The 24,332-nt window shown below is 37.4% G+C and overlaps 1 protein-coding gene across 1 annotated transcript; it reads right to left on the bottom strand.

Annotated features, from left to right (window-relative positions):
- Positions 1-8,181: 8,181 nt before the first annotated feature.
- LOC141553035 (gastric triacylglycerol lipase-like) lies at positions 8,182-21,668 on the bottom strand. The gene is made up of 8 exons (XM_074284885.1): positions 21,650-21,668; positions 20,004-20,202; positions 19,377-19,483; positions 17,154-17,293; positions 14,163-14,309; positions 10,691-10,762; positions 9,915-9,992; positions 8,182-8,505 (listed from the first exon to the last, which is right to left on the bottom strand). Exons 1-8 carry the CDS (start codon positions 21,666-21,668, stop codon positions 8,272-8,274), a joined length of 996 nt encoding a protein of 331 aa, XP_074140986.1. The 3' UTR covers positions 8,182-8,271.
- Between the last annotated feature and the right edge of the window lie 2,664 nt (positions 21,669-24,332).

Raw genomic sequence — 24,332 nt, 5'->3', positions numbered from 1 at the left:
CCAGTCTGAACATAACACTTCCCTTAATTTAGTTTAAGCACCATTTTCCTATAAGGCTAAGGGCCCTTGACCCAGATATGAGGGAGCTAGTCTTTTGTCCATTTCAATATTTTATCTAATTAGGAGATACAAACAGGTCACCTCTTTAAATTAGTAACCAGAGAACCATTTTTTTAAGCTTAAAATCAAATCAGACAGATCTAAATTTATAATAGCAATACTTCCATATCAATACACACATATTTCAAAAATCTCCTATCAGAATAAACAAACTCAAAATTTTAGCACTCACTAGTAAAATACTAATTATCTCATACAATTTCAGAATCAGAATTTCAATTTCATCATACACACAACTCCAAAATTTAAGGTGGCAGAAAACTGCCCTTTCAAGTCCATTCACAGAGCTTTAATAAAGTGGCGAACTTTAAAATCAGAGAAATTTGGACCCAGTAGTCCAGTGACTAGCCTATCCTCCATGCCACAAATGGGGAAAGGAGGAGTGCCTCCATATCCGAGATATTGGGACACTAGCACAAACCCCAGAAGAATTCAGGCCAGCCAGGAACACCAGGAACCCTAGCCAAGAGAGATTCCACAAACCTGAGAAGCTTGGAAAATCCCAGAAAGGGCAGTTTTGTTTTTGGGTTTTGTTTTTTTTTTTCCTATAAGCCTCAAGTTCTGGCCCTCAAAAGGTTTTTAATCATGTAAATCAGGCCTATTTAAACATACAATATACTAACTCAACTTAGATGATAGATAGTGACAAGTAACTTAAAACTTCGTCTCAAAAACCCTAGAATCTGCTAAAATGTTTTAATAGTTCTGTAACTTCATTTCTGTAGACTCAAATTGGCCAGTTCTATCCAGGGCTACAGAAATGTCAGTTTTTTTTTTCTTTTTGGTGAGACAATTAAAAGTTTTTCCTATTTCAGAATTAGTCCTTCCTCTTTCTAGCTAAATACTATTTGCATAAGTCTAATTATGTACAAAACAAGCACTTTTAAAATGACAAACAGCCAGATCTTTCCCTTTGTAATTTGGCTGACTGAAACACAGAAAACAAAACACTCTGTCTCTCTCTCTGTCTCTCTCTGTCTCTCTCTGTCTCTGTCTCTCCGTCTCTGTCTCTCTCTGTCTCTCTGTCTCTCTGTCTCTCTCTGTCTCTCTGTCTCTCTGTCTCTCTGTCTCTGTCTCTCTCTCTCTCTCACACACACACACACACACACACACACACACACACACACACACACACCCCATTTCTAAATCAATCAAGTTCCTATTCTTGGCCCCATCTTGGAGTGGAAGCAAGAAAGGGAATTCAGAGGCCAAAGCCTGAGGAGCCAGCAGACAGATACTGAAAGCTCCTTTGAATTTACAACCAATGCTTGGGGGATAGCCCTTTTCTCTGAGTAAAATGGTCACCTGCCCAAACAAAACAATAGTATTTCTCTGTACATTTTGGTACTTCATCCCAATTTTTCCTAAAGAGCTATCTTCCCCCAGCCTGACCTTTTCTCCCATTATTTGAGGGAGTCAAAGCTTACCTTCTAATCAAGAAAATCTAACCTAGAAACAAAAGAATAAATTAACTTTAAAAGAGATACTTAAATGCTAATTAAGGGGTAGTGGGAAACAGGAGGGAACAAAATACCTGCAACTTTTTTCCGCTATAGCTTTACTTATTATTATAAAGTCTCAAGTCACAGTTAAGGTATAATTTAAAACTATATTCCCATGAGAGTGTATTCACTCAGTTAATTCCACCCACCTAGTTAGTAAATGTCTGAGACTGAATTTGAATTCAGAAAGATGGATCTTATTGACTATAAGCCAAACATTCCTAGAACTAGAGTTCTAAAGGGAAGGAGGTAAATTTGAGATTAATTGGAGACCTGGTGGGAGAACCTATGATATAATACGGTTCTAAAAGAAAATACTGTTTTCCAAAAGAGTAAAATAGGTAAAAGGCCAAGAGAATGAGGGGGAGTGTTGTAATCTTTGTGTTCAGGCCTTCTGTCCTAAGGCAAGGATTGGGCTGTCTAGCATTAATGATTTAAAGCTCAAGCCTAGCACCCATCAGCTCTGATACCTTAGATCATTCACTTAACTAATTTAGGCTTCCATTTTCTCATGTTTAAAAAAGATAAAGAAGTTTGGAAGTCCCAAAAAAACAGAGGAAAAATTTTCTGATCCCTATTCTTGGGAGAATTTCATATAAACTGGACTTGAAAGGGAAGGAAGCTTTTTAAGATGAGACTGTCATTATCAAATATACCCTAGTTTCAGGCCAGTCCTAAAGGAAATTTGCCTCGCTGGACCTTAATTCTACTAGATTATCAAGGTAATAAAACTTATTCTCACTAGGGTGAGGGGAAGACAAAGGAGATTGGAAGAAAATGTACCCTAGTTTCAGGCTGGTCCTAAAGGCCAGTCCTAATAAATGAGATAAATAAAAATAATAAAAAACTACTTAAACAATTAAATACAAGCAAACACACCTGCTCTCTCAATGTCTCCTCCCTCAAGTCAGAATTAAGCTGTTAAAAGTATATCTTACCACCAGCTTCTCTTCTACTGAGTCAAGTAGTTTGAAAATGGACAGACTTTATTTGACTCTAATGTTGGACTTGAATGATATAACTCAGCTGCTGACACAATCATAATGTTGAGGTTGAAAAGGGGGTCCCGAAAAGTTCCTCAGACCAGTGTCATATGGTGTCTCAAAAGAATCTGCAAACTTGAACCCATCTCCTAATCAAGGGGCAACGTTTTATTGAAAGTAATGGTACATCATTACAAAGTCAGCTGAATTCTAAGTGAATCCAGTAAATAAACAGAAGCAAAGGAGATATTTGCATACAGCTTTCAATCACAGATATGCTTATTCGTGGCTCATGTAGTGATGAGGTTTAAATTTGGGGAACCCAAATGAAATTAGGGTTTCTAGTGGCCAGGGAGTTAAATGATGTACAGTGGCAGGTTTGGGGTTCAGGGAAAAGTAGAGGAGTTTGTCTCCCTTACAAGCCTTTAGGATTTGGTGCAAGCATAGATTCTCTATAAAGGAATTTATAGATCAGAAAACCTAGATTGATAAAAGAGGTTTATTGTGGGGACTAGAAGTAAGGTTAAAGTCTGGTTAAGGAAATAGGTGAGGGTAAAGAGAAGTTGGCACTGGGAAAGAGTATTCCAGTGGGCAAAGGCTCCTTGGGATGCCAAGCATGGTATAGCTAGCATGTTTGGAACCTCTGTAAAGAGAGGATTTTAGTTTGTCTCTTTTTATAATGAGAGATTTAGCTAAAAGGGGCCTGTGGGTGAAGTCCCAAGTTGGTTTCTCACTGGGTTTCAGCTAGAGCTAGAATTTGCTTGATGGGAGTTGGGAAATTGGAATGGGGGCTGGGACAAGCCCAGATCTCCTATTGGAATTCAAAGGGATGCTTTTGACCAGGATTTGTGAATCAAAGACACTAGCTTCCTGGATTGATAATGTATCAGCCAGGAGGGGGTGGGAATGAGAAAGGAATATAAATCAATCTGAAAGGAATCACAAATGCAATTTCTTAAAGGGACCACAACCCGCTTCAGTAGGAAGGAGTAGTCTCCAGAAGGAGTGATTCTTGGTTGGCATTTAAGGCCAGGTAGCCTCAAGGCTTCTCAGGCACCCAGCATTGTTTGTGCTACTTCCAAGTCCACTAGTCTTAGGGTTTCTCAGGCCTTACCATTTTCTCACCCCTCATCATTAGGTACCACTCCATAACTCTCAGATTGGCTAAGATGACAGGAAAAGATAATAATGAAGGTTGGAAAGGATGTGGGAAAAATAAAACAGTAATACATTGTTGGTGGGGTTGTGAACTAATCCAATAATTCTGGAGAACAATTTGGGACTTTGCATACATACTTTACCTATAAACTGTGCACACCTGTTGATCCAGAAATGTCTCTATTGGGCTTATATCCCACAGAAATCTGAAAGGAGGGAAAGGGACCCACATGTGCAAAAGCGTTTGTGGCAGCCCTTTGTATCGTGGCAGGGAACTGGAAACTGAGTGGATGCCCGTCAGCTGCAAAATGGCTGAATGAGTTATGGTATATGAGTGTATATTATTATTGATTTATAAGAAATGATGAATAGGATAATTTCAGAGAGGTCTGGAGAGACTGACATGAACTGATGCTAAATGAAGTGAGTAGAACCAGGAGATCATAGTACATGGCAACAACAAGAGTACATAATGATCAATTCTGATGGATGAGGCTCTTTTCAAGATTCAATGGTCTTGTGATAGAGCCATCTGCACCAAAAGAAAGGACTGTGGGAACTGAGTGTAGATCACAACATATTGATGTAAATTGTGTCACCTTTAATCTTTGGGGGAACTCTAAAACTCTCTTCCCCTTTGGGGGGGAATTCCTGAATCTCAAAGTCTCCCAGGCTCTTGGGAGGGGCTATCCCCTTTAGCCCATAAGAAAAACTTCCAAGATAAGTAATCTATTTTCAATTGGAAATCTTAGCCCTGGGATATAGTCAACATTGAATAGCTCAAATTCCCAGTTAAATGATCTCACTCAAAACTCTGAACCAAAATACACCTTTAAATTCCCAGTAATATAAAACTGCTTTTCCTATCATATTTCAAATAATGAAACAGGATAGTTTTTCTTTCTCTCCCTCTGGCCCCATGTGGCCATTATTCGCAATGGACTTCTCCTAAGCTCCAATTGGGCCAGAGTTAGAGCCTTCAGAAAAGTCAGATCCTTTTTGCTACATACTTTACCTAATTAGAAGCACATGACCCCTTTCAGGAAAGTTAACAAAACTTTACTTTAACAGGCTATTGTTCTTTTAGAATCTTATACTTAAAGATAACTAAATCTAACCTGCAAAGGCAATAGTAACATTATTTCCCAAATTTAGAATCATCCTAAAATTCCTAATGTTTTTTTTCCAGCTGGAGTTCAGAATTATACTAAGTACAGTTGCAACCAATTCCCAAATTTGATCATTGTTCTTAAACTTAACAGAGATCTTAAACTAACAAAACAAACAAACCACCCAGAACACACATAGACTGTGCAGTCAAAACATTTAACATAGACCAGGGGCTATCTATAAAGAATAGCCCTAAGGGAAATTGTTGGCTCCAGTCTTCCCTCCCATAATCCAGAGCCTTTTTTTTAGCCAGATGGTATCTTAAAAAAAGACACCCAAATTTATACTCTGGAATGCCCAGAAGACCCTACTCCCAGAATTTATGCCCATCAGCATTTCATAATTCTGGGAATCCAGATGTTAGCATATAACAGAACAGGTTTTATACAGACAGAACAGGTCTTAAGACTTAACCAGATGATACCCCAAAAGGTACCCAGACAGACTTACTCTCCTGTGGCCCAAATGGGGGTGTCTACCATCAGGCTGTTGTAATTGGAAACTGTTCTTTTTCCCAGAGGCTCTGGGAAAAACAAGTCCAGGGGGGCCCAACCTCTCAAGGCCAAGAATTCAGATCCACAGCCACCCTGAGGCCCAAGGAAGAGACCAGAAAGTCTCTTATCTCTAATCCTGTTCATTTTCTAACATCTCGCTGGGGTCTCCAAAATGTAATGCCAGGGAAACTGAGCAAGATAGAGATTAGAGAGTATTCAATATAAAATTTATTAAATAGGGAGATTTACTGGGACCAAATGGATCCATGGTTTGGTCCCAGGGCTGAAGGAGACTATCCTCTTGAAGAATCCAGCCCTGAATGTCCCATAACAAAATTCTTTTATAGGGTAACAAGAACAATGACATAATAGGGGAGGTACCTGGATGGCGATGACTAATGGAGGCAGGCATAATAGAGGGAGGTACTGGAGAGGCTCCTGATATTCTAATGATATCTAAAATAGATAAAGACCTTTATCCCATCAAATATTAAGAGGGAATAAGTATAGCCTAAGGTCTAAGATATAAGACCTTTATTCTATCAAACATTAAGAGGGAATGGTTATAACCTCAGGCAGAGTAACTGAATAGGACAATTAGGGAAACTGGGTCAGGACATTAAAAGAGAACTGTGGCACAACAGTGTCTCTAAAGAATTTGTAGGTTTGAATCCATTTGTTAGTCAAGGGGCAGAATTTTATTGAAAATGATGTGATTATTACTAAATGGACTAAATTGTAAGAGAATTGAAAGAGAACCAAGGAGGGTCATTTTATTCAGCTTGTACCATAAATATGCTGATTCTGTGACTCAAGGACTAGGGAGTCTATCATTGGCATATTAATTCTACAGCCTAGTCTAGGGCTGGGGAGTAATCTCCAGATGAATTAAGGGTGATCTTATTCACTATTGTCTCAGGAGTTTGATCTGTGGCATTTTCCTGAGGCCAGAAGTTATCTGGCTAAGGAGTGCTCAGAATCAGACAGATTGGGTAGTTTCTTGAAGCAGATTTCAAAGCCAGAAGATCCAGGACCACTGATCCATTAGAACAGAAGCCCTCCAAGGTCAGGGGACCAGAAAAATCACATTACATTAAAGGGATGGAGAAAAAAAAAATTGGAACACAAGTTTTTGCAGTATGTTGTTAATATTATGCATATGTTTTGAAAATAAAAAATTGTATTAAAAAAAATGAGTGATCCTAATAAAAAAAGAGAATAATATATATGTGGAGTAAGATATGGTGAAGAACTTACACATTAAGCACATATTGATCAGAGACTGCTAGCTATTGTAAACCAGACCTAGAGGCCCCAGTCACGTGAAGGCCTAGGCTGCATTCCATTGTCCAAAGAAGAGATTGGGAACTATACATGGCCCAAGAGGCTCTAAATCACCTTGTTGGCTGCATTCCACTGACCAAATAAGGGGGTGCAGACTTGTATGACCAATCACAATTTATGGAGGGTGGGGTTTTGGAGGTTCTTTCTCTGAAATGTATAAAAGCTGTGAACATTTTCAATGGAGTGGCTCTCTCCTGTTGTGAATTTGGCTCCCAGACCAGGATGGGGTCCGCTTCTCAAGATTCTTATAAATAATTCTGCTTTTCTATGAGTGATCTCTGAGTAGTTATTTTTGGATAGGATTTCCTATCACTTACATTATATAAAATATGTAAAAGTTTGCAACATGGAACAACCAAGATACCCACACTGGTTACAAAGTTTTGCTATTTATTATATGAATTGAAAAGGAGAAAGATAAGCTCCTAGTGGAACTTAGAATTAATCAGGAGGAAGATGCTATTAATGGGAAGATGCTTTGAGGTGGGAGAGACTACTTCATAGTGGGCTTAATCCTGAAAAGAAGTTAGTAAACAGCTATACCATAAGTAGATTTTTTTTTTTTAATAGGGAAAAATATAATCTTGAGAATTTGGTATCCTGACTTGGCTTTCTGATTAGGTAAGTAAAGGTGGGACTTTTAGAGGCCCTACCTGAGGAAGGATTGTAATGGAAAGTCCATTTGAGCAAAAGACTTATTTAAAAACAAAATGTTCACTTAAAATTGAAAGGATCCCATCTAGTGCCCTTCCAGCTTCCTTCAGCAGTATTCAGTATTATAATCTTATCAGTGCTTCAGACATTCTTTGTTAACACCCACCTAGTTACCAAGGACTGTAATCTCTGGAGGAGGAACTCTGGAGAAACATACTTGAAACAAGGCATTAACTCAGAGGAATTGATAATACAATGGTTATCTAGTTTAGCATGGTGATTAAGAGTTCTCTAATTCAGTACCTGTACTTAGTACTTAATATAGTTCTACAAGATTGACACCTATGATGATGTAATTATAGTAGAGTATATAAGAGCCAACAAGGACTGGAGGAGAGACATTCATTCCACCTCACACTACCTTGGTGGCTGGCCTGCCCTCCTGAGATCTCCTGAGTGATCTCCCCACTGAGACCAAGGTCCCTCTGAAGAGCCTCCAGAAAGCTAGCCAAGTTCCAGGCTAGAATGTGAAGGAGACAATAAAGACTTTTGGACTTTATCACCTGGCTATTCTTATGGTGATTACTCAGCTGAAATCAAAGTTGGTCCCAAGACCTCCAGAAAGCTAACCAGGACATTACATAGGACCTCATCACTATAAACACAGCAAATTGATAGGAATCAGAATCGACAAATAATAGATGAGAAAGATGTTTTTATTTCTTTCAGTATATTTAAATGAAGAAAATAGTCCCACTATCCCTTTAAGAGCCATGGTATAGAAGAAAAAGTAAGTTCAAACCAACTTTAAGAAAAGGGAAAGTCATTTGACCACCAATACCATCTTTACAGGGTATTCTTTATCATCTTGATTATTTCATAGTAAATTTCTTGGGGTGCATTAATACCAAACAAAAAATCCAAATGATTGTAGTCAGGCAGAGTCTTGTGGTAAATTTTGCTGTGGATTTGGGGAATTAAATCAGAGACATCTTCTGGATCGGCCAACAAATCCTTTAGACCATTCCACAGTGCAGTTGGCACTTTCATCTTTGAGACGTTGTACTTGGGAGGAATTGTCTGCATGTAGACAAAAGAGAACAAGAGTCTTCCCAGAGAGACAAAATTCAAAGTCTTATCACTTTGGGGGAACAGCTAATTCTTTATATGATTTTTAAAAGTACTTTATCTACTTCCTTTCTGTTAAATGAGACTGTTAGAACCAAACAACTATACCAGATGGTTTGGTTTAACTTTATTGTTATTATTGTTACTGTTATTATTATTTTAAAGAAGAGTTCCAATATAATGGGAGTCAGAGGAATACATTATTTCTTGGTAAGTAATCATTATTCAAACAAAGTATAAGGGAGGATTTTATATATATATATATTCATATGTAATACATATTTACATATTTAATATACTATGTGTGATATGTTGATAAAACTGATTTATATATATTCATTGAAGACCTGAGCTGCAAAAGGCCAAGATCTCCCATTGCAAATACAATCATCTCCAGTCATCCTAATCTATATCTGGCCACTGGACCCAGATAACTCTGGAGAGGAAAGTAAGATAGGTGAGACAGGTGACCTTGAACAGCCACCCTCACTTAAATTCAATTCACTTTCATGTCATCATATCATCTTCCTGATGACATGGTCTTTGTCTGTCTGTCTCTTTTATTTTTTTCCTTCTCTCTCTCCCTCTTCTCCTTTCTTCCTTTATCTATATTAAACACATTCTCCATCTCCCCCCTCAAAAAAAAAAAAAAATCAAAATAAGGATAGGATTTGTCCCATATTCCAGAGGAATAAGTTATCTTTTTGGGAGGAGGGAGGAGGATGTCAGATATTGGGCCAAGTTTTCACACCATGTCCATGAACAAGATAGATACTTATACCTTAAAAAATGCTGATAACGAGGCTATTTTGTAACTTATCTTTTAATCTGGGGGGGTCTGGAAATATTTTTTAAACTAATATTTTGATTATTGTGTTTCAATACAATTAATCTCCCTTTTAAACCTAAGCATCTTATCTTATATTTTTCAGTCAAAAATAGTCAATATGCTCAGTACTGTACTACATGCTGGGATTCAACTAAAGGCAAAAACTTACTGGAAAAGACAAAACAACTGTGTACAAAGAGACAAGACAAATGGAACTAATATTCCAGGGAGGGATTCAGACTTAGGAAGTCATGTAGGAAAGACATTTTCAGAAAAGGGAACTTCTGAGAAGGCACCCAATAGCTTCCCCAAACTTGTCAAGGAGTCCATGACATAACAGATAGTTAAAAATCTTTGATCTGAACCAACTGCATCATACTTTAGATGATAAAGTTGAGGCAATGAGATGCCAAATCATGATCACAGAACCAGTTAGTGCCTAGAGTCAGAGGCTGAAATCAAGCTTCCTGATTTTCTTCATTAGTTACCTCTTTACAAAAAAGAAGAAAAGCTCCAAAAAAAGCCAAATTACCTGATTATAATGAGCTAAGTTCTCTTTGGCACTCCCCCAGTCAAAAGCTGGTAGTATTGGTAGACTTTCATAAAAACCCTAACATTGAGACAAAAAAGAGAAACAAACATAGGAATCAGAAAGTGTTCATCCTTGAGTTGAATAGTTTAAAAATCGATGTTGTCAAATCTGGCAAAATGAAAAAAAAAAAAAACACATATTACTATTCTCCCTAAAATGAAAATAGAAACAGAAAAAAGAAAATATCTCTTGATTTTTCTCAAGACACTATATGCCCTAGAGTAGATTAGGGAAATGATGGTGGTAGTGGGAATCCTTAAGTCTTTTAGGGCTTCCCTGGGGCACTGAGAATACACAAGGCAGTGTGCCTGAAGGTTGAAGCTCCCTCAGAAAGCTGCTGCCTTTTTGTTCCTTTCCTGAGAACCCTTTGAAGTTTAGGTCATCAATAGATGAGGTATGACGAAAATTTGAAATACCCCATTGATATAAAAGATGTAAGTCCAAGAAAAGCAAGTCACAACAAATTTATTTGCCTACACAGAAAAGACCAGGAGGGAGCTGGCACTAAGTACAAAGGACCAAAGACATAGGGCTTTCACTGGGAGCCATCTGTTTAAGGCTGAGGACTCCAATAAAGCACACTAGACATTTGTTGGACCCAAGATTGGATGATGCGGTTATTTTCCCACACTTTGTAAACGTTTTTCAAGGAGAGGATAGAAGTAAGGACTAAGATCTTGAACTCTTCTCTACAATCATTGAAAAAAATATGGTACCTGTAAGTAGTGCAGTATATTTTGGGCAGATGTTCCCGCTGGGAAATGTGACACAAATACATCAATTCGACTCTAGGAAGAAAGAAAAAGTAACTTATTTTTCTACAAAGTCTACTTCTCAGGGCTCATGACAACACGATCTTGCATTCTTAGCCAGGAGAGCTCAATGTTGGATAGATTCTGGTATGCTAGAAAGGTCTCAGGACCAATCCTAGCAAGAATCTGGGCTTCTTTCTGAGGACCAATCTGGCTAAGGATAGAGAAGCCATTTGATCAACCATTTAGTCATTAATCCTATGGCCACAGCAATCCATGAAATCAAGAAAACGTGTTTCCTGTGCAAGAAGAAATATCCTTCAAGAAAAGAAAAGAAAGGCAAATAGATTAGACTATTATTTCTATTACACACCAAAAAGTATGAGAAGGAATTAAAGATTTTTGGAGATATGGCAGAAACTAGGCATGGACCCACACTTAACGCCATATACCAAGATAAGATCAAAATGGGTCCAAGATTTAGGCATAAAGAATGAAATCATAAATAAATTGGAGGAACATGGGATGGTTTACCTCTCAGACTTGTGGAGGGGGAAGGAGTTTGTGTCCAAGGGAGAACTAGAGACCATTATTGATCACAAAATAGAAAATTTTGATTATACTAAATTAAAAAGTTTCTGCACAAACAAAACTAATGCAAACAAGATTAGAAGGGAAGTAACAAATTGGGAAAACATTTTTACAGTTAAAGGTTCTGATAAAGGCCTCATCTCCAAAATATACAGAGAATTAACTTTAATTTATAAGAAATCAAGCCATTCTCCAATTGATAAATGGTCAAAGGATATGAACAGACAATTTTCAGAGGATGAAATTAAAACTATTTCCACTCATATGAAAGAGTGTTCCAAATCACTATTGATCAGAGAAATGCAAATTAAGACAACTCTGAGATATCATTACACACCTGTCAGATTGGCTAAGATGACAGGAACAAATAATGATGAATGTTGGAGGGGCTGTGGGAAAACTGGGACACTGATGCATTGTTGGTGGAGTTGTGAAAGAATCCAACCATTCTGGAGAGCAATCTGGAATTATGCCCAAAAAGTTATCAAAATGTGCATACCCTTTGACCCAGCAGTGCTACTAGTGGGCTTATATCCCAAGGAAATACTAAAGAAGGGAAAGGGACCTGTATGTGCCAAAATGTTTGTGGCAGCTCTTTTTGTAGCAGCTAGAAAATGGAAAATGAATGGATGTCCATCAATTGAAGAATGGTTGAGTAAATTATGGTATATGAAGGTTATGGAATATTATTGTTCTGTAAGAAATGACCAACAGGAGGAATACAGAGAGGCTTGGAGAAACTTACATCAACTGATGTTGAGTGAAACGAGCAGAACTAAGGGATCATTATACACTTCAACAATGATATTGTATGAGGATGTATTCTGATGGAAGTGGATATCTTCAACATAGAGAAGAGCTAATCCAATTCCAATTGATCAATGACAGACAGAATCAGCTACATCCAGAAAAGGAACACTGGGAAATGAGTGTAAACTGTGAGCATTGTTTTTTTGTTTTGTTTTGTTTTGTCTTCCCAGATTATTTTTACCTTGCGAATACAATCCTTCCTTTGCAACAACAACAACAACAAAATTCGGTTCTGCACATATATATTGTACCTAGGATATACTATAAAATATTTAATATGTATGGGACTGCCTGCCATCTAGGGGAGGGGGTGGAGGGAAGGAGGGGAAAATTTTGGAACAGAGGGAGTACAAGGGATAATGTAAAAAAAAATTACCTATGCATATGTACTGTCAAAAAAATGTTATAATTATAAAAATTAATTTTAAAAAAAGAGAAAAAAAAAGATTTTTGGAGATACTGAGGGAAGAAGGAGAAAAGGAAGACAACAAATGCAGATCACAAAAGAGGGGGCATGAAGAAATGACCAATTATGATCAACACATATACCTATATATATATATATATATTCTAAAATGTTTGCAAATAACATCCTTATTTATTGAAAGCAGTAGAAGGGAACAGACTGTCTTTCCTATATGATGTTCCACAGTAGACAATATCTTCACACACACTCTCTTTTCTTATGTTCTAGCCATATGAATTCTTGTTATGTGTTTTTTCACATATAATTATGCCTTTACTATGTTTTCTTTATATGTATATTTTCCATGTGGCTCACAGGTTTCCTTTTCTCTATGTGCCTTCACTACTGGTGGTATGAAAAACTCTAACAGAGTGTGCACCAAGAGAAGCTTGTCTTGTCACTATACTTACAGCACTGCCTTTTGTTTGAACACATAGATCCTCTGGAGGGTTAGTAAAATATACATAGTGGTGGGGGCTCATGATGTGAGTACTACCCTATAGAGTATCTTGATTTTCTGGAGGATGCATGTACAAAAAAGATGCCCAAGAGCATACACTTAAAAAATAAAAACAGGTGACGATAATTAGGAATTGTTTGGTAGATTCATGTATATATCCAATACTCTTGCTAATATTAGATAGATATAGATATATACATACATGTATATACATATAAAGTATGACATTTGGAGTCAGGAAGATCTAGATTCAAGTCCTACCATACATACTAATTAGCTATTTGGTCTTAAGTGAGACACTTGACCTCTCTTAGTCTCAGTTTCTGTATCTTTAAAATGAGGATAATAATAATACTTGTCTATCAAGGTAAATTGCAATAATTAAATGAGATGGGGAAGCTAGGTGGCACAGTGGATAGAGCACCAGGAGGACCTGAGTTCAAAACTGGCCTCAAACATTTAACACTTTCTAGCTGTGTGACCCTGGACAAGTCACTTAAACCCAATTGCCTCAGCAAAAAAAAAAAAAATAATAATAATAATAATAAATTAAATTAATGATTAAAAAATAAATAATAATTAAATAAATAAAATAATAAAACAATAAATTAAATAATTAATAAGTAAATGATTGAATACAATAAAGTAAAAATAAATTAAATAAAATTAAATAATAAATAAATAATTTAAATAAAAAAATAATTAAATTAAATAAAAATAATTAAACAAATAATAAATAATTAAATAAAAACTAAAAGAATAAATTAATTAAATAAATAAATAATAGGTGAATAGATAAATAAATAAATAAAATTGTAAAGTACTTTACAAACCTTAGAGCACTATATAAATTGTTTGGTTTTTGAAGATATGAGGCATAGACTGAGAAAACTCAGATTGAAAAGAAAGTCTTTTGAACCACTCTGGGTTTATCCATTTAAGAGAAAAAAGTTTCTGGAGATGTCATCTGTAATCTAGAGAACAGGTAATATTGGGGTCCTTGACTAGTTAAAATTTTAAAAAAGAAAAACCAAATAGTTTAGCATCACTTTTGTGCTAATTATGACATGGCACTAATATTTGAGTACAGGAAAAGAAAACACTCATACCATGTTTAAGTTCTTTGGATCAAACCCAGTCAGACTGAAGATGACTTTACCACAGGCAACACCAATTATTTCATTGTCACATACTGTAGTGGCCAAAATTTTATTGAGGGGAGTCTCAGGCAGAAAGTCCTTTTCACCCATTAAAAACTGTGGGGAAAAAACAGAAACAAAACAGATATAAATATGGCAGCCACTGAAATGGGAACAGCACATGGCAACAAACAGCAGTTCCCCAGCCCCATCATCATGTGATACCCTCATGCCTCTTGCCTGCCATTCTTGCTTGTATGGTAGGAGACATAATGTGGAGGACCATAATCATTATGGCCATGAGATCCATGAGAGTAGGGTAGGAATTAAGAGGGATCAAAAAGCTCCTGATAATGTCCCTCAAAAGTGGATAAGCAGACCACTTGAAGACTTTAAGTATGGGAGATATTAACAAAGGAATGAGCATCATCTACTCTGATCTTTCTTGTGCAGCATGATAAATGTGGAAATATGTAGTGAAGAACTGTGCATGTTTAAACTATCTTAGATTACTTACTAACTAGGGAAGGGGGAGAGGAGGGAGGGAGAAAAATTTGGAACATATTGTTTTTCAAGAGTGAATATTGAAAACTATTTTTGCATGTATTTTGAAAAATAAAAGGCTATTATTCCAAAAAAACATAAGAGGATAAAATCCAAAAAGAAGAAAAAAAGAAAGAAATCATTTACTCTATGCCAGGCACTATGCTAAGGACTTTACAAATACTATCTCATTTGAGCTTCGCAATAACCATGAGAGATCAGTGCTTTTATTGTCCTGATATTACAGAAGAAGATTCTTAGGCAAATAAAAAAGGTTAAGTGACCAGAGTCAGAGCTATTGAGTGACTAAGGCAGAATTTAATCCAATTTGTGGTCTGTCCTTATAGTATATTGGTGATGCAGTGGATGGAAAACTGGATTTAGAATCAGGAAAATCTACATTTGAATTCCACCTCAGATCCTCACTAGCTTTAACTTTCTTTAACTTCTGGGTTCATCTGGGTCAGTTTTTAACCATTCCTTGTTCTTTTATCATTCCTTTGTGTCAGTTTCCTCATGTGCACAATGAGGACAACAATTTCACCTTTTCTCTCTGGATTGTTGTGAGGATCAGAGATTTTATTTCGATACGTAGCTGGACAAACAGACAGATAGTTAAATAGATGGATGGATGGATGGATGGATAGCTAGATAGACAGACTGATGATAGATAGATGGATGGATGGATAGATAGGTAAGAATCTTTGCAAACTGGATTGCATGATACAAAATCTAGTATTTTTACTGTCATCAAGTTGCTATTATTTCTCCACTGCACCCTGCTGCTCCTGCTACCAATTTAAAATTTGCCTCATGGTGCCAAGAAGAATAAATCTAATTTTCTTTCCAATTATCTAAGTCCGCATGCTAAGGAATGCAAACATCACAGTCAAAGTCTTTTCCATCCTCTTCCTCTGGATGGTTGCAGGGTGAGACACTACAGCAGGTGTGGAATCTTATGAGATGTAATGGAGTCAAAATTTCTGACAAATGGAGAAGTAAGATTGTAGTCAGAGTAGGCATTTTTCATAGGTCTCTAGTCAGTCTCCTGGCTCAGCCCTTGGATGTGTTGGCTTATTTTAACTACCTTGATTGAAAAAGTCTTACTGGGACTCTTTTCCCTTTCCTTCCCCATGGGTCATCAAAGGAACTCTTCTAGGAGTATCCTACTCATGAACAGCTCATTGCTGCTTCTTTGTGTCTTGTGTCTCTATTTGGGTGCCATTTGTTATGGGAGCAACCTGCCAGTGACTGCTGGGGATCTAATTCTGACCAGAGAAATAGATCCCTTCATGTGAGAGGATAATAATGATACAAGCAGACTGAGACTGTTGCATTGTTTGATCTCCCTCCTCTTCCTTCTTGCCACCAATTTATTTCATTCCCAATCCACAAGCAGCATCTGCATCAGTAAAGGCTGATTTGCAATTCCTTCAGGGGTGTTATGATTCACAGATGTGGGGGCTTTTGGAGAATTGCCCTGCCCCTTCACACTTAGGCATAGTTCTTAACAATCATGCTTATCCAGCATCCCAATTCTCTTCTCCAAGATAATCTCTTTCCTTTAACTCATGTTTACATAATATGATCACATGGCTTTTCAATATTTGAATGGTGTCATTTGGACATCTCATTTCCTTTGGGCTACATTCAATTTGGGAGATATCTAGGTGCTAGGTCTAAAGTCAAAAAAATCTAAGTTTAAATCCTGTCTCAGATACTTACTAGTTGGGTAGCCCTGGTCAAGTCACTTAATCCTGTTTCCTTCAGTTTTTTTATCTGTCAAATGGGAGGGGGAGGATCCCCTAAAACCTGAGGGAACCAGGGATTGTTTCATATTAGCAGTACAGTATGAGGTCAACTTTGTAGGAAATTCAGAATTTTAAGAGGTAGATGTGAAGATGGAGTACAGTTCAGACATCAGGGACAACTATAGCTAAAAATTGGCTATTTATAATTTGCTTAAGTTAAGAGAGAAAGAATTAAAATTCCTAATTCAACAAAATGACTCAATATTTAGTTCTTGCCCCCATCTGGTCCTAAGAGATTGTTCTAGTTCAATATTCCCATTTTACAGATCAGGAAATCAAATTCCAAAAAGAGAGAATGACTTGTCAAAAATAATTTAAGTATAGAGTCTCAGAACTAGGCTATGGGTAAGAATCAGACAGGGTTAACCCTAAAGTTGCCCCTGATTTTGAGATTTCTTTTCTTACTGAGACAGTAGAATAAATCTGGAGCCTTACAGAGAAAAAGAATGTCTTCTTCCCCATTTCTAGGTAAACGGATTTCCTGTGGAGCTATTTTAGCATTCATTTATTCTGAATGCCACATAATTTTCACCACTACCCATGCTCTACTTTTCCACTGATCTCCTATTCACTTCCAATTTGATTTAAAAAAAAAAAAATCACATACCTTAAACAATGGCTGACGCAGATGAAAAATAATCCGTAATGGGATGCTTTTGATATGTCGAACATAAAAGACTGGAGCCAAAGCAAAAAACGTTTTGACTTTCTGAGCCACCTTGGGAAAGGTGGAGAATGCTATGAAACCTGAAAGACAAAAGGATACTTGTTTAGACTAGAAGACCTCCTTCTGAAGGCAGGACCCTGAGAAACTGTGAACCTGCAACCATGAGGGAGTGACAGTAAGCATAGAAATCTTCCTCACTGAACCTGTAGCAATGGAAGAATCACAGACTAAAAGAATTCTCTAAGGTGGACCACAGAGGTTAGCTAGGACCAGCTACCCTGGACCACCATCTAATAAATGAGCAGAAATCTCTCTCTCTCTCTCTCTCTCTCTCTCTCTCTCTCTCTCTCTCTCTCTCTCTCTCTCTCTCTCTCTCTCTCTCTCTCTCTCTCCTCCCTGGATCTTTGTTCATACCTACACAAACAAAAATCTTGTCAATTCAGTCAACACTAATTGAAATAGCAGTCATATTTTTAAAATAACTTTGGGGTATTTTTTTTTTTCCCTGAGGCTGGGGTTAAGTGACTTGCCCAGGGTCACACAGCTAGGAAGTATTAAGTGTCTGAGACCAGATTTGAACTCAGGTTCTCCTGAATTCAAGGCTGGTGCTCTATCCACTGCGCCACCTAGCTGCCCCTGGGGTATTTTAAAAATAAAATATTAAATGAATAGAAGTGGGAGCAACTAGGTGGTACAGTAGATAAAGTTCTGAGTCAGGAAGGTGCTGTTGTTGAGTTCTTTCAATCATACCTCTATGACCCTATTTGAGATTTTCTTGGCAAAAGTACTAGTGGTTTTTTCATTTCTGTCTCCAGCTCATTTTACAGATAAGGAAACTGAGGCAATACAGTTAAGTGATTTTCCCAGGACTGCATAATCTAGTAAATGTCAGAGACTGGATTTTGACTCAGATCTTTCTGACTCCAAGAATGGTGCTCTATCTACTGCACCACCTAGTTTCTCAACGCACAAAGAGTTGACCATTTTGGGGGTTGGGGTGGAAAACTTTTGAATTCACTCTCCTCGATTGAAATGAATCCTATCACTGACAGTGTTCTAATGGCTCATCCAAATCTTTTAAATTTTACCTCAAGGTCACTAGACTGGCAAATCAGAGAGATTCTATAGATATTGCCTATGTAGATCTTGTGATTTTTTTTTTTTGAAATCTTTGCCAATTTGTACTTTTTTATTTACATTTTTGGGACATTTTTTAATGTGATATTTGAATACTTTGTGATTCTTTTCATAACTGTCCATTCATATTCTTTGATCATTTATCTATAGGGGAATAGTATATGTGTGTATATATGTATATGTGTATGTATATATACATGTGTATGTATATTTGTTTCTATATCTTGGATACCTAACTTTTATCAGAGAAATTTAATATAAAGATTTTTTTTCTCAATCCAATCATTTCTCTTTTTATCTTTGATGTATTAATCTTATCTGTGCAAAGGTTTTTTAGTTTCATATAATCAAAGTTATCAAATTGATTTTTTCAGATTTCCTCTATTCCTTGTTTGGTTAAGAGCACATTTCCTCCTCATGAATCTGAGAGGAATGTGCTATATTTCTTTTAATTTTTTCATATTCTTATCTTTAATATTAAGATCACACATATCTGATCAGAATGTGTTGTGAAGTGGGATATAAGCTGTTCCTCGAAGCTTGATTTCTGCCACCTTGTTTTCCAGACTGATGTAAAATTTCAGTAAATAATTTGACACAGAAAAACTATTCTTGTAGAAGACACAGGGAGTTATGAATCACATAAACATAAAGTTATGGTCACTTACAACCAAATGACTCAATCTAAAGAATGTCACTAATCAATCAAGAGGCATTTCTTCAGTGCTTTGTATGAACCAAGCACTGGGACAGACCCTTGGGATGATCCTGTCCTCCAATGGGGAAACATAACACAACTGCATATAACTGCACAACACTCATAGCATACAGGAGAACAACATGAAGATTGTGGCCTATGGCTCCTCTTGTTGTCTGCAATTTCCACCCTCCTCCCACTTCTCTCCTTCAGGCTCACAATCAGTACCCAGTTACAGGTATGATACTCATTCTTGCCATTAAAAACTTTGAATTTCAAGAAGGAAGGTCAAGGTGGAAATTCTCAGACTCCAGTCACTCTGACCATACCAGTAAGGGTGCCCTGCGAATGGCCCACATAATATATCTTCTGCCCAGTTTTTTTCACAACGTAGTCAATTGAGGCTGAAAGGTCATATCGAGCCATTTCATCAAAACTGCCAAAAGAAAAGCAACAACCACAAAGTCATATTTATATCAGGACTATGATATCAACATGTGACCAACCACATCTCTTTCTTGTCTTGTTGTGTGAATAAAAAATGAAATTCTTCAAATATCTCTATCTCTGGTGGCCTACCAGATGTATCAGGCTTATGCTAGAAAAACTCCCCAAAGTAGCCAGAACCAGATGACTATGTCATTGGGAAATGCTTATTAAGATAAATAAAAATACAATGGAGCATAGACAATGTTAACTTGTGATTTTCTAAGTCAATATGTTAGCTGCAGGGAGCTGTTGCTTTGTGAGTTTGAGACCATTGGTCTAGAAGTAAAGCCAAAATGTTACAGAAAAGCAAACACCAGAGTAGAACATCATCAAGATTGGATGATTTTACCAGCCAAAACTTTCAAAGAATTATCACTGAATGAAATTGAAAGATAAAATTAAATTCCTTAATATTGTTTAAGTGAAATCTCAGAGGCACAAGAAAGCCATATTTGCATTTTCCCTACCTGAAAGCCCAGTATTCTTTAGATTTTATGGACAAAAAGGCATGTTTCAGGGAATAGGTACTTCCCCGAGAGTTTCCCATCCACACGTCAAAACCTGCATCTGCTAGAATGAAGCCGAGGCTGTTGTTGGGAAGGTTGGAGACCCAGGTGATAGATGTTGCCAACAAACCGTGCTGCAAAAACACCACTGGCCGCTGAGCTGAAAGGGAAATCTCGTGAGTACTCACAAACACATTTTGACTATCTTGACATTGAAGATTTCTCCTTGGACCTGTGGGCTTTAGATCTGTGGGCACAGATTATAAAACCTGAGAGTTGGGTCATTGGTGAGGGGAGGTTGATATTTTGTTTAAAAGTATATTTCCTGAGCTATGAATTTGCAGACTTAATGTCAGGAGGACAGGATGGTTCCCCTCAGTCTTAGAACATCCAATCTGATGTTCCCATATGAACAAAGCCTGTTGGATTGTATTCAGCTACTCAGAAACAGGCATACAGAAATCACTAAGCTCAGGTAGACAGTGCTACATTCTTAAGTGATTGAAATTACCAAGGAGATTTTCCTCTAAAATTCTAGCCATATCGAGACATGTAGATTTGGAAGGTACTTTTGAGACAAGCTTAATGTAAACAATAATAAAATAGCAATTTGTTGTATGCTTTACCTAATGTGATTTTCATAATATTCTGTAATATTTTATTGAGGAGTAAATTAGAAGAGTTTAAATGATTTGCTCAGAATCACAAAATATAACTATCTGAGGCAGAATCAACTCAGGTCCATAGAGCTCCTGTACCCCCTAGCTGCTCCATTTTATAGTCAAGGAGAACAAGCCACAGAGGAACTCATTTAAAGCTACCCAACTTGTTATAGTAGAGCTGAGACTAGAACTGTGGTTCTGTGATTCACTAGCAGGGCTATCGATTTCTGTTAGTCATTGGACAGAGTTCTATCTGGAAGAGCCTCCAATTAGGCAAAGACCACAGTCTTCAGGGAAATGACAAACTCAAGGAAGAAGAACTACAATAAACCCAGGAGAAATGAGTTACAGCGAAATGAGTTACTCAACTTGTACAAATTCAATTGTAAGCTGTGTCTTAATGGATATCTGCTGAGTGTTGCATCAGCTGGCTGGCTCTGTTCTGGGAGCTCCAAACTATCAAAGAAATATTAGACATGCTCCCAAAGACCTGTGGACAAGAACCTCCTATTGCCAACATAAAATATTTGTCAGTCACTCTTAGCAAGAGTACCCAGGAGGACCTGGGAAATCAACTTGCCCTATACTTTGGGTAGCCACTCACTGTTCATTTCCTTGAATCTCATTGTCTCTATGCACTAGACACTGATAAATCTGGCTCAGAAAAATGAGGTTTCTAATCCTTTTCCATTCTTTGGTTGACTTCCAAATCCTTCTCCAGACCCAGGTTCACTAAATGGAAGACAAGACCTTCAGCCAAAAAAAACTCTTGATTCTGTATTGGAGATTGTTAGAAGAGGAAGAGACCTTCAGCATGTTAGTAATAAGACTCTCCCATTGGAAAGAGGGGACAGTGATTTACCAAGATAGTTGTAAACAACCCAGGTGGGATTCAAATCCATATCCCTTTACTTCAAGCCTGTATCCTTTTGACTTGACAAATACCTGCCATATCATTGCCCATTCTTCCATGGGGAATTCTTATAAGGGTAAGTATGTATGAGTCTTCAGTCTCAACATAATACTCTTCAACTGGGTATCCCCAATGATGAATGACCTGACTCTGGTGAGGAAAAAAAAAAAACACATACATTTTTATGGTTACAATTTTATTATCTCATTTGCTAAATAATCATGTGAATTTTCTACTGTATTTTTGTTCCAACCCTTAAAAGTTTTAAACACTTAGGATCTTAAATATAACAATGAATTGAGGGTTATTTTTCCTATTAAGAATAAAACTTACAACATTCAATGCAACTTCCGGATTTGCAAGTGTGTGGAGGTGGAAAATACATTCTGTTCCCAGTACCTGGCTCAGAAATGCTGCTATGACAAGTCTCCACATTTTGCTTCCACCTGCAACATGAGAATTAGTAGCACCCTATGAACTCTGACAAGGTCAATGGTCTTAGAATCATAGGTTGAAAATATCAAATCAATAACAGAAAACCAGAATATGTACCGAGGACTGTATACTTAGATATAGAATTGACCTTCAAAATCTTCTCTTTCAACCTCCCCAGTATATAGATGTGGAGACTGAGGCCTAAAGAGACAAAAAGATTTTCTCAAGATCACAGGGATACTAAATGACTGAAAATAGGATTCACACTTGTCATTTGATTCCAGTTGTAGTAATTCTACTTCCTCAAATTTGGCTTTAAGCACCTAAGGCAGATGACACACCAAGCTATTTTCCCCAATATCCTTTCAGTTAGTACCCATTAGGACTTGTTTGGGTGCAAGGAAGGAAGGAAGGAAGGAAGGAGGAAGCAAGGGAGGGAAGGAAGGAGAGAAGAAATGTTCCCTCTCTTCCTCCTTCTCTGATTCCCTCTTTCTCTCCCTCTATCCAGATAGGGTGTCATATCCTTATCTAAAGATGCTCTTAACAGCATTTTTTTTCTCTTTTGCACCTCTGAACCTTTCCAAGAAATCTTGGAGTTTACTGCCTAGATTTCTTTCTTAAGGATGAGGATTTAAACCAAAACCGATCTGATTCTAAGAGGCCACCAATGGGTCCCAGGCCAAGCCCCATTTGATCTTTGCTTGGGTCATGATTGGCTCAGATTGAATGTAAATAGCCATCTTTTCTGCTTTGGCAAGAAATCCTGAGGACAAAAATCAACAACACATATATAGATATAGATCAATCCAAAGTAATTTGGGATGCAGGGCACTATTAATTTGAGGGAGGGCAAGAAAAGCTTTAAGCAAAAGCTGATGTTTGTGCTGCATCTTAAAGGAGCGACATTGTGAGAACTGACATAAGGAGGGAAGGAGTTGGAAAAGGGGGGGGGGGGGCTATATCAGTTCAAAGGCACCAACACAGGTCAGAGAGTATGCTATGAGTGAAGAACAGAAAGAAGTCCACTTTGACTGGACACAGGGGGTGTGTGTGTGTGTATGTGTGTGTGTGTGTGTGTGTGTGTGTTTGTGTACATCTGCACTAAGTGAAGGGAGAGGAATTGGGGTGCTTAATAGACATTTAGAATTTTTAAAAAAGAAGCTATCTTTCTGCCAGACTGGGTTGAGCATTCAGTGCTAAACAAAAGAGTTTTTCTTTTTCCTAAGGCAATTGGTTGAACATGGTCTATATTTAACAGAAATTACTTAGGTGTGGGGAGTCAGAACTCTGGAGAAGTATACCTGAAACAAGGATACTTACAACAAGGTGTTAACTCAGTAATCATAGTATATACATAGTATATCATCTCATCAATCCCACTCAGTTAACATCCTTGTTTCAAGTATGCTTCCCCAGATTTGAGGTCCTCAACATTTAGGCAGGACTCTACAGGGTATCCTGCTATGGGGAAGGGCTTGAGGCAGAGGGGACAATCAGGAAGCTGTTGCAATAACCTAGGTAGCAAGCTTAACAAAGGGCTAACTGTGACTGGAAAGAAGGGACAGTAAAGGTTGAAATGACAAGGTCTGGCAGGTTCTTGGCTATATGGAATAAAGGAAAATGGGAAATTGAGGCTCTTGCTGAAGTTCAAGCAGGATGAGGGGGCCTTAGAGACAGCAAGAGAAGTTTGGAAGAGGAGGTGGGTTGGGGAAGGATAATCTGGACAAAAAGCTGTGGGTGTTCCCCAAGGACAATCCTTGGCCTTTTTCTCCTCTCACTACATACTTATTCTCCTTTTGACCTTACTGGCTCCCACTGATTTAATTCTTTATGCATATGAGCCCCAGATTTCCAAGTTCAGCCCTCTTGTCTCCCTTCAATCATTGTTTGCTGAATGGAATCACTGTAGCCACTATATTTTATATAGATGGGAACTAGAGAAATCAAGTGATTGGTCTGAGAATATTAAGTCTCAGAGAGTCATGTCATGGGATCTTAGGACCACAGCTCTAGAAATTAGAAAAATGAGGTTGATGAAAAATAAGTGGCTTGTCCAAGATCACATAGTTAATACTAGAAATGGGATTTGAACACATATCCTCTAATTCCAAAACCAGCCATTCCTCCTCTTGGTCACTTGTTTATCTCCAATTCATAATTTTAATCTTTTTGATCTTATTTAACCTCATATTCTGGAGATTTATTTTTCTGAATATCATAGTGATGTCATACAATTTTGGAACAATCATTGCAATTTTACTGGACTACCTCAAGGAACAA

Source organism: Sminthopsis crassicaudata, chromosome 2 (genome assembly GCF_048593235.1).
Source record: "Sminthopsis crassicaudata isolate SCR6 chromosome 2, ASM4859323v1, whole genome shotgun sequence".
Classification (NCBI taxonomy): Eukaryota; Metazoa; Chordata; class Mammalia; order Dasyuromorphia; family Dasyuridae; genus Sminthopsis; species Sminthopsis crassicaudata.
The sequence above is the reverse complement of the archived record's forward strand: the minus strand, read 5'-3'. Positions and strand labels throughout refer to the sequence as shown.

Bases quoted from the DNA above. Each gene is read 5' to 3' on its own strand.
- LOC141553035 (XM_074284885.1), bottom strand. The intron at 10,763-14,162 runs GTATGAGTGTTT...CTTTCTTCCTAG, and splicing joins ATCCAAAGAACTTAAACATG to AGTCGAATTGATGTATTTGT. The intron at 9,993-10,690 runs GTACCATATTTT...TCTCAATGTTAG, and splicing joins ATATACTGCACTACTTACAG to GGTTTTTATGAAAGTCTACC.